Consider the following 11,856-nt stretch of genomic DNA (forward strand, 5'->3'; position numbering starts at 1 on the left):
ACAAACGAGTTTTGGAAAATCCAGCAGAAATTCTCGGTCGAGAACTTCCGTCAGTTCGCGGACTGAGTCTGCGGACTGGGTTCGCAGACTTGGCAAGCCAATTCAACAATCCTCCTGATTTCTCTTGATCAACAAAGTTCGAAAACTTCGGTTCAAGGAATACATGGTTATGTAATCTAAACTATAATTTCAATTATTGAGACATCTTAGAGGACGATATGTAGCCGTTATTCACAGACCGATTCACGTCAGAGCAATTCTCAAAGTGATTGAAACTTTTCATGACTTTCGTCAGTAGGTGAAGATAAAGTTGATCAAAGCGAAACGCTTTACCAACACATGATTTCGAGATATAGATAGGCGAGATATACTCGGCTCGAAATATCAAATGTGTATGATCTAGTCTATATAGCATGCGACTTTTGTCTCATAAGAAGTAGGAGATAGAAGAGATAGACTTTTGAGTGATAGATAAGTTCAAGTCTCCATATACCTTTTTGTTGATGAAGTTCCCCGGTTCCTTGTATAGATCTTCGTCGTTGTATGATGAATCACCATGAAGTCCTTGAGCTCAACTACACTTTTCTATCCTAGTCTGAGACTTAGCTATGCAGGCTAGAAATCAAGACTTATAGTTTTGATCACTATCATTGACAAACATGCTTGATATAGCAACGCATGCGAGGTCGACCGAGATATGCTCTAACAAATTTGATTGAGTTTTTGGATATAAAAATCATTCATATGGTTTTGGTGTCCAATAAAAATCCTTCTTTTCTCTTGAAATTAAGGTCGCTCGTTGTTGTTCTTTCGGGAATGACATCAAATGGGGGAGAGTTCTTTTGAACTTGTGCTTAATGGTCATATCTTGAGGGGTGTGCGGCTGTGGAATTTTAGAGGGGTTATCTTGTATCTTTAAACTCCTTGATGAATGTTGTTAGCTTCGGCTATATGATTGCATCTAAATAAGATGATGTGTGTTTCTTTCTCTTAAGTCATGAAATGTCTCTTACAGAAATTTAATTATGATCCCGTTCTTGTACCTTTGCCAATTTTATTAACAAAAAGGGGGAGAATTAATATGTAGTTCACACTACAAATACATATGGTTTTCAGATCATTGTGTAAGGGGGAGTGGTTTTCATGTGAAATGGAGTATTGACTAGGGGGGGTGATACATATCACCATGGTATTATTGTTGAAGTTGTGATACAATTGAACTTTGACACTGTGTAATAATACTATGACATTGTATAATAATGATCGAGACAGATGCTTTCTCATTGTTATAGCTACGGATCTTCAACAACGGTGAGGCTAAACTTACAACCTTTGGAATCATTGGAGTACTTGGAAATGACGAAGATTTCGAGGAATGTTGAAGATTAGACATGTGGAATAGGAGCTACTAAAGTTTCATTATTTTTTGTATTTCATATGTATTGATAGTTTTGTCACTAAAATTGACAAAGGGGGAGATTGTTAGAGCACTGCTCGGTCGAACTCGCATGCGTTTCTATCTCAAGCATGTTTGTCAATGTTAGCGATCAAAACTATAAGTCTTGATTTCTAGTCTCTTATAGCTAAGTCTCGGACTAGGATAGAAAGTGTCGTTGAGCTCAAGGACTTCATGGCGATTCATCATACAAGTAGAAGGACTACTCAAGGAACCGGTGGAACTTCTCGACAAAAAGGTATGTGGAGACTTGAACTTATCTGTCACTCAAAAGTCTATCTATTCTATCTCTTACTCTTTGAGACAAAAGTCGTAAGCTATATATATATAGACTAGATTATACACATTTGGTATTTCGAGCCGAGTATACCTCGCCTATCTATATCTCGAAATATGTGTTGATAAGCTTTTCGTTTCGACCAAGTTTATCTTTACCTAGTGACGAAAGTCATGAATGTTTCAATAACTTTGAAAATTTCTTTGACGAGAAATGGTGTAACAACTATATAACGTCCTCTAAGAATGTTTCAATGATTGGAATGAGAGTTTAGATTACATAACCAATGTATTCCTTGAACCGAAGTTCTCGAACTTTGTTGATCAAGAAAACCGGAAGTATGGCAAGTGCCAAGTCCGCGAAATCAATCCGCGAACTGCCGAAGTTCTCGAACTCGAGAATTTCTGTTGGAGTTGACAAACTACTTGCGTGAGCCAATTCCGGGAACCCAGTCCGCGAACCGGCGAAGTTCTCATCCCAAGAATTTCTGCCGGAGTTTGTTAACTCTTTCCTGTGTCTTAAGTCCGCGAACCTAGTCTGCGAAGTTGAGAAGGTTACATATCTAAAGATGATTTCTGAACTTAATCTTAAAAGACTAAGGAATGCATTTGCAAACCGTGGCTATTAAAGTTCATGAAACGATTCTTGTGAATCAAATCATCCTTGCTTCAATAGTGTCTTGTGTAGTTACATAAGATTTCCTTGCAATTGAACAACTCTCTTAACTAGTTCATTTGAGTCACTTGAACTAATTATGGTGAAGAAGAACATTGTTGGTATGAAATGCTCATATGGTTAACCTTTTGGTAAACTATTGTTGAACCAACAATGTACACGTTTGGGTGCGGTTAACAAAACTAGAAGCGTACAGTCATTTGTGTATAACAAGCTAAGTTTTCGATATAACGGTTGAGAAATACTAACTTGAATCTAAATCAGGTTTTCATCTAACGGTGGATATTGATTGCTTTGTAACTAAGGCAAAACCATGATTTGAAAGACTATATAAGGGGACATATAGCAACTCTGCAAAACTAATCCCCACACCTTACATGTGCTACTAGTTTGCGTGCTAGAGTCGGTTCTCCTTTAGCCTTTGGTTTTCTTCTTTTAAAACCAGGTTAACGACTTAAAGATTTCATTGGGATTGTGAAGCCAAACCGATACTACTTTAATCGTAGTTGTGTGATCTGATCTTGCATCTTCTATCGTAATAATACAATCATATTGATTGGCTTGAGATTGTTTGATTTCTCCGATAGGCAAGATATAAAAGTAATCACAAACACCTTCGTCTCATTGTTTGTGATTCCATGACATCTTGTTTCGCTACCATACGATTAAGATTGTTGTGAGGTGATTGATTAATCTAGGTTTTTCTTCGGGAATATAAGACTGGATTATCAATTGGTTCCTGTTCACCATGATTATTATCAAAAGACGGAACAAAAACTTTAGGTTTTTTTTTTGTGGGAGACAGATTGATCCTTTGATATACTTGTCTGTGTGAGACATATTTTTTTATTGTTAAAGCATGCGATTTTGGGTCGTAGCAACTCTTAGTTGTGGGTGAGATCAACTAAGGGAATCAAGTGCGCAGTACCCTGCTGGGATTAGAGGCGTAGAGAGTACAGTTGTACCTTGGATCAGTGGAATACTGATTGGGGTTCAACCACAGTCCAGTCCGAAGTTAGCTTGGAGTAGGCTAGTGTCTGTAGCGGCTTAACACAGTGTGTGTTCAATCTGGACTAGGTTCCGCGGTTTTTCTGCATTTGCGGTTTTCTCGCTAACAAATTGGTGTCTGTGTTATTTAAATTTCCGCATTATATTGATTTATCTTTATAATTGAAATAATACAGGTTGTGCGTTTATACCATCAATTAGTATAATCCAACCTTTGGTTTTTGATTGTCATTGATTGATCCTTGGACATTGGTCTTTGGTACCGTCCAAGTTATTCCTTGTATTTGATTAGAACTCGCATGATCTGCTTGAGTAAATCAAATCAAGAGAGAGATATAAACTCGTTGATATACTTTTAATTGATTGATTCTTGTTGATTCTCTTGAAAGTATATTCGAGTTTGTCCATACAGATTGCTAAACGAAATATTGGGTGGTGTTGGTAGACCCCCGCTTTTTCAGTCACCATCTCAAAATGATGTGTGTGCTAGCATCTCAATGCCATCGCTCACCTAGTGATGCTATGAGTCTACCTCAACTTTTAAAGTGATGTCATGAGATTGCATCACCAATATAATCTGAAATTGAGTCATCCACGAGTAACGGCACTAGCTTGCATCATTGATGATTCGTTGCCACTACCTTGCATCATCAGTAAAGTGATTCAAATACCATGTGTAATCACTAGATTGATGCCAATGATTCACATGATCAGTCAGAATTGATTGCAAATCGATAAGAATAACACATATTGCATAATTATCAACATTTACAACTCATATGCGTCAATATTCAACTATTATCGTCATCAATTCTACTATGTTCCTTCATGGTTGTTTATCATTATACGTTGATGCCATGAAGACCTCTAATGACCATGAATGTATAACTACTCAATGCTAGCGCCTGGGTCATCTACTTCCAAAGGCATATCAATGTTGATTGATACTATCATGCCATCTAAGTTCTCAAGGCATAAGTAGATACATATTTTATTTGGTTTACCCATTTTCTACGAATCCCACTAGTCTCATCATATTTATGCTCATCATCTTTGATAGTCACAAGTATTCCAATTCATGGGTCAACTGATTGACAAAGTAAGTCATTTTTGTGAATTCATAATAGTATTATTAATTCTATCATTAATATTATATGAGATATCAAATATGTTATGGGGGTGGGGGGTATTCATTAGGGTTTTGTGGTGGCGGTCTTGAACGTGCGGTGTAGCAACACACACACAACATGAAAGTGACCAGGTGGTGCGAACAGTTGACATAATAAAGGGAGTAAATGGGTGTGTAACTGCCAGTCTTCCCCAATGATACATGCCAACTTTATCACATTCCCCACAGACTCCAATACGCCACTACTCTATAACTTCCACTTCATACGACATCAGTGCATGTGAAAAAATTGTTACTATAAATAGGTTACTCAATCTATTAACAAATCAAATAAAACTTATGAACAAGTCTAAAACCTGATTTTGTAGAAGCCTTATCTCAATATCACACGGAGAATCCTTCACATATAAAAATATATACATATCATGTTGCAAAGAACATCACACTCTGATCTCAACACTTTTTTTTTTCTGCTTCCCTCCCTAAGATCAACATATTTCCTCATTTATGATAAAAGCAAGACTCGAATGACCATTTTTTGGTTTAGGTGAGTGTTGTAAAATTTGTCTTTTTCTTTCCATAATGTTTGCTTCGCCCCTAAACCGTAGGTTTCCTCGTTAAAGGAATTTGTGTGTTGCTTTTACTTTTCCACATAATACTTCTTACCTATGTTATTATATAAAAGCAAAGATTATTCATTGTATATCAAACTTATCAATTCAACTTAAGGAAAGGATACACGACAACTAGGATTTGGTATATAGGTTATCGAAAAGTTAAAGACCTTCGTATTAATTAATAATTGGTAACAGTTTATGCGTGATATATGCTTGAACCGATCCACAACCCGGGATTCAAGAAAACATGTCCTTAACTTTTCTTGTTCCTCCTTCTTTTTCCAATACAAATTATCGGAAGTGGGAAGTTACGTGAAATCTTTTTATCATATCTCTAGACTATGAAGTTAATTTAGATAATGATAATGACGAGATATTCATATGAGGCTTCAAGAGGGTACTACAACCCAGTTTGGATCTTTTCTGATTGGGAAAAAGATGATTATAAAAATGCTAAACTAAATCATAAGGTTCTTAATGCCTTTCATGTTAATTTTATCAAAGATATCTTTCATTATATTGCTATTTGTGAAACCTTTAGAAAAGCTTGAAATGTTGTTATAGATGTTTATGAAGATAGTACTATTAAGAAGGAAGCAACACATTAAAATATCTCATGTCATTTGTAACTCTTCGTATGAGACCAAATAATATAGTTGATTATTATCGATAAAGAGTTTATATCGATTAAAAAGTTAATTAAAAGGTTATTTGTTAATTTTTTTCTCGTATTTAGGCGATATAACATGTTATTTTGAAAGCTAACGACTTTTCCAAGTTGACCGGATTCAAACTTGTTAGAAGATTGAAGTATTGTGAAGATGAAAGGATGCTACCCGAAAAACAAATAATACTTGATCATGTAGTCATCAAAGAAAACTTGAGATAATGGGTACAAAGCAAACTTCTCGAAAGATTCTCGCAAGACTCATAATTTTGACTCACAAGTTAATATGAATATTGGTATATTGTTGTCTTGCAAAAGGATATGATTTCTTCACATTCTTGATTCTTCTAGTGATGATTCTGAACTTGATAAAGGAAAGTCCATAATAATTTAAGTAATAATTTTGAAATTGATGATGATAAATTCATAAAGATTCGGATGTTGACAAGCTTACCATAGAACATATATGTAAAAGCTAGTGGGAGTGGAAGAGCAAACTTGAAGGAGTAAAGCACCATCAACAAAAAAATAATAAAAATATGAAAAACTATGTCAAGATCCCAAAAACTTACGAAAAGAAGAAGTGATGATGTTGAACTAATACCAAGTCGTGAAGATGAAGTACGTGAACGACTTAATCGAGAAGAACAACTCAAAAATCAACTAGAGAATTTGAAGAGTACTGAGATGATAGTTTGACAAGAAGATTTACGGGTCCAATATGAACAAGTGATGAATAATTTACTAGTTTTTGCTCTTGTACATATCAAAAGGTGCGAAGAAGAGACTATCAGCTTGAATGAGCACTTAAAAAAGTTTAATAATAACTTGAACAAACTAACATTTATATTAGAAGTAAATAAATGGCATCTTGACGTACAAGAATTGTGTTATACAAGAATAATGCTCCAAGCACTAGCAAAGACATAAGGTTTCTAAGGCTGAAAAATCTTTCTCAATCAAAGGCTTCAAAAGTGATGGTTGTCAAAGTTGTTTATCGACCACCAAAGCCAGCTCATCCATGAAAAGGTAACAAGAAGACAAATTTTAAACATCTTATTTTTAAAGAAAATCCATTGTAGATACATGTGTCGTCTTATGAAAAGAATACTAAGCGTGAATTTGAGAAACAATTATCACTGCTTTTACACAAGGTAAGACAATTTACATGGCTTGGTATAAGAAAGAATTCGCGATATGATGTGTCTTTTTTCTCTCCTCTGGACTTTTAACCAATGAACTTTTTGTTATTTCTACTGTAGTATTGACGAGTCTTATATATCCATTGCAATGTAAAACCGAAATGTATTACTACTTGACATTATATCTCATGTAAAGACACTCCAAGCAGTAAAACTAATAATACCATTAAATAACAAAAATATAATAATACAAATAAATTATATCAATTGCTCTAAATTGTTGACAGAAATCCCTTGTTTTTATTTCTCTTTCTCTCAACCATTTAGAAAGCCATATATCTTGATATTGATAAGTTGTTCAAAAATGAATATAAAGGATAATAAACGGTTTTAAAATTTTCTTTCAGAAATAAAACAAAATAAACTAGGATCTTGGAACGAATGGAAAATCTAATGGTAAATAATAAAAAACAAAATAAAATAAAATTAGAATATAATCCTCCCTCTCATTATTAGTTATTAATTCCAAAAAAACATTATCAATTTTAGTCCACTTGCAAACCATATCATAGTTAGAAGTTAACCATGGTTAAATAAGTTTTAACTCAAGTTAGAAATAGAAAAAAGAAGAAGGGAAAAGTACTTTAAAAACCAAACTACCAAAAAAAAAATCCCAAAATTCCTTTTAGTATTTTCAGTTTCAAAAGAAAAACTTAGGTTTTAGAAGGAGTTTTTCACAAAACCCAAACAAAAATAGGGTCTTGTTTTAAGGAACAACTCTTTATCAGATTTGGGTGGGAAACAAAACATCAAAATTCAGCGCGGTTAAATGTTGATTATGATGGAGCTATGTTGATGTCGGAATTTAAATTCTTCATACCCTTATACAAATTAGGGTTCGATTTAGGGTGACTTAATTGGTAAGATTTCTTGTTCATTTTACTTTTTACTTGTGTACTGTAGAACGAGATCAATTTTTTTTAGGGTTTCAGTTGATTTTGAATGTGAATCGTTAGAAATTCTTACATGCTTGAAATCTCAGATCTGTTTATTGTTTTTTGCTGTTTTGTTAGTGATTCATGAGCTGTTTGGTGGTTAAAGTTATGGTTTGGAGGTTTGAGTACAGTTTGGATCTAAGATATGAGTGTCAAGCAAAAATTAGTATAGATTGATGTCACCGTGTTAGGTTGAGAAATGGTTGCGTGAAATTTTGTTGCGAAATTGAGTAAAAAGGTATTTATTTAGGTTAAATTATGGGCGTCTTTAGCTTGTCCATTACTCCATGAATTTGATTCCTATTTATATGTTTTGCTGTTTGTTTGTTTGCTTTGTTAGTCCGCGGAAAGCTTAAGCACTCTTTTCTGTGAGCACATTATGCTTCAATTTTGTTGTAATTGTGGTTTGGATCTTAGGTTTCATTTCTGTACATTTCTGTAGATTCACTTGCTGGGAAATAGGGTTAGTATGGTTGTCGTAGTGAGTTCAGTGATAGTCTGATTTCTCTAATTGTTTTTGTTTCTGTTTGAATCAAGGTCTTGTTGACTGAAGTTGAAATTGGCGCGTTCAAATAGTGGAATGATCTTAACTGCAGAGTTGGATATTGGTGAGTTAAATACTGTTTGATTCCGTGGTGATTGAATAACTGAGAGGCAGAAGTAGAAGGGAGGAGGAAGGAAATGGAGTGTAATAGAGATGAAGCAGCACGAGCGAAACAAATCGCTGAGAAGAAGTTTAGTGCAAAGGACATTGCTGGTGCCAAAAAATTTGCTACGAAAGCTCAAAACTTGTATCCAGGACTTGAAGGCATCTCCCATATGTTGTCAACATTTGATGTGTATCTCTCAGCAGAGAACAAGGTGTATGGGGAAGCCGATTGGTATGGTATTCTTGGTGTGAGTCCGTATTCAGATGAAGAAACAGTGAAAAAACAATACAGGAAATTAGCTCTGTTGCTTCACCCAGACAAGAACAAATCAGTAGGGGCAGATGGGGCATTTAAGCTCATTTCAGAGGCATGGAGTTTGTTGTCTGATAAGACGAAAAGAGCAGCTTATGATCAGAAGAGGTTTCCGCCGAGAACATCTCATCATAAAGTTCCAACCACTACTAGGGGTTCATCGTTCACAGCTGCGAATGGCTTTACGGACAATAAATCTTCGGAAGTAAGATCACATAAGAGTACAACTCATGCCGGTCCCACAACTGTTCCTGCTCCTGCTCCTCTTCGACCATCAAAACCCAATACATTTTGGACTTCTTGCAATCGCTGCAAGATGCAGTATGAATATCTACGGGTTTATCTGAATCATAACCTATTGTGTCCCAATTGCCATGAACCCTTTTTGGCAATAGAAGCACCAAATCCTCCCACTAATGGTTCAAATTCATCCACCTCTTGGTCCTTCTCCCAGCAGCATCAAAAACAGAATAATCAGACGGATATTCACTTTGGTCCAGCAGCTGATATTGGTACAGCTGCGAATATGGCTCAGCAAGCCTATGAGAAATTAAAGAGAGAACGTGATGAGGCTCAAGCAGCAGCTGTCAGAAGACAAGAAGCCCTCGGGAAGAAGAAAACTGTTTCCAAGAGACCAGTAAGCGGATCTGGTCAAGACCTCCAGGGGGGAAAACCTGCAAAGAAAACAAAAATCATAGATGGTGGGAATTATTATGGAGGGAATATGGCTGATCAAGTGGCCTTTGGAAGTGGTGGTGGGAATTATAATACTTCAGGATTTCAACCAGGCTGTTCTACATCAGGATGGCCCAATGGGTTTTATTATACCAGTAAACCTAATAGTACGAAAGATTTGACACAGTTGGAACTTCGAAATATGTTGGTAGAAAAAAGCAAGAGAGAAATTCGCAAGAAGTTAAGTGAATGGAGCTTGAGCTCTGCGAACAAGGCCCAGGAGACGGGAGGAAAGAAAGAGGAAGAGAAACAGAAACAAAAACAACCATTTCCAGTGCATGGTGATACACTTGATGAGAAGAAATCAGTTGAGTTGGATACTAAGAAAGCAGTTCAGGATATGAAGGTCACACGTGATGCATCCTCTGTAGATACAGAAGGTAAAACCCATGAATCCTTAGTTATCAGTGTCCCTGATCCAGATTTTCATGATTTTGACAAGGATAGATCCGAAAAATCATTTGGGGAGAACCAGGTGTGGGCTGCATATGATAATGACGATGGGATGCCTCGTTACTATGCCATGGTTCAAAAAGTGATCTCGCGGAGTCCATTTAAGATGCGTATGAGTTGGCTCAATGGCAAATCCTGCAGTGAACTAGGGCCAATAGACTGGGTTGGATTGGGCTTCTCCAAAACTTGTGGGGATTTCAGGGTTGGGAGATATGAATTAAACAAATCAGTGAACTTTTTTTCTCATAGAGTTACATGGACAAAAGGTGTACGTGGCGCTGTTCGAATAGTTCCTAGGAAAGGTGATATTTGGGCTCTCTACTGTAACTGGTCCTCTGATTGGGATGGATCTACTCCTGAAGAGGTCATACATAAATATGAAATGGTGGAAGTGCTCGATGATTTTGATGAGGAGCAAGGTATTACTGTTACTCCTCTAGTTAAGGTTGCAGGTTTCAAGACTGTTTTCCATCGGCACCTAGATCCTGGGGAAGCAAGGAGAATCCCAAGAGAAGAAATGTTCCGGTTTTCGCATCAGGTCCCTTCCTACATGCTAACAGGTGAAGAGGCCCAAAATGCCCCAAAGGGTTGCCATGAGCTGGACCCAGCAGCCACCCCTGTGGAACTACTGCAGGTGATGACTGAAGCCAAGAAAGAAGAGAATGCGATTTATGCTGAAGTAGACATAAGAGTAGAAACTGAGAAAGAAGTGAAAATTGCTGAAAGTCGGACCAAACCAGGTTCTAGGAAAGAAAATGTGGCAGAAAGTCCTGAAGGAAAACCCACATAGCAACTTGTTTGTGAATTTTGAATTTTGTGCACCTGATCTAAAAGATTTGTTGTGCTATAAGATCAAACCAATACTAAACCCTTTTATTTCCGAGTCCTTTGGGTGTATAATCTAGGAAATGCACAGTTCAGTTGAAATTAATTCTCAATACACGAAGTTATTCCAAGTCTTAAACTTCTCTGCAAAGTGAAGACACTTTAGAAGATGATGAGGTTACGTGGTCCTTCTGGGTTTCAAATGTTGAAGGTCAGATTCTCTATTCTTATCTGCTGCAGCTTCTGGCTTACATCTATAAGATGACGACTACCGGTAGCTCAGTTTTTAGTTTTTTGCCTGTTGGAAAATCTGACTTTCAACCAGAGCCAGAATTGGTGAATGTTAATGCGCCCATACACTGCTAATCTTTCGTGTACCTTACAATACTTGCAATTTGGTTTTTGTAGATTAGACAGTGATGGTTGTGTCGCCAACACCCGTCTCAAGTTCTAATTTTTATTGGTTCTGATTATGAACCAGAAACACAATTTGTTTTGGTTTCTTCAATTTTTGCTTGATTTGTGCTACCTAGTGTCTATATCAGTATTGGTCTATTGCATTACTGTTGTTACTGAGCTTCAAATTTCTGCATTATCTTCGGAAAAAAAGAAGAACGATTTTTTTGGGGACTACTCAAAAAGGGTGGGGGACTACTTTGTGATACAAATGTCCACCCCTACATTATAAGGGGTGTCTTAAAAGATTAGGAAGACTAATCTGCCCTTATTCTAATTAAGGTTATAACTAACCCTAATAACCCACTAATCTAACCCACTACCCAGTAATCCATCTCACTAATTAAACCCTAATTAAAATCTAATTTAAAACCTATAATCAGTTTCAAAACTGATTCTTTTTTATTTCTTCGTCTTCTTCCTCCTCTTCTTCTTCTTCGCCAACATCGCAAAATCGAC

At 36.3% G+C, this 11,856-nt stretch overlaps 1 protein-coding gene across 1 annotated transcript; it reads left to right on the plus strand.

The window, feature by feature from the left end:
- Positions 1-7,640: 7,640 nt before the first annotated feature.
- LOC113281460 lies at positions 7,641-11,469 on the plus strand. Its single transcript, XM_026530197.1, has 2 exons — positions 7,641-7,891; positions 8,504-11,469. The coding sequence occupies exon 2, from the start codon at positions 8,648-8,650 to the stop codon at positions 10,904-10,906; it is 2,259 nt and encodes a 752-aa protein (XP_026385982.1). The 5' UTR covers positions 7,641-7,891; positions 8,504-8,647; the 3' UTR covers positions 10,907-11,469.
- The last annotated feature ends 387 nt before the right edge of the window (positions 11,470-11,856 follow it).

The sequence above is a fragment of the Papaver somniferum genome, chromosome 5 (assembly GCF_003573695.1).
Source record: "Papaver somniferum cultivar HN1 chromosome 5, ASM357369v1, whole genome shotgun sequence".
Lineage (NCBI taxonomy): Eukaryota > Viridiplantae > Streptophyta > Magnoliopsida > Ranunculales > Papaveraceae > Papaver > Papaver somniferum.

Bases quoted from the DNA above. Each gene is read 5' to 3' on its own strand.
- LOC113281460 (XM_026530197.1), top strand. From the start codon at position 8,648: ATGGAGTGTAATAGAGATGAAGCAGCACGAGCGAAACAAATCGCTGAG.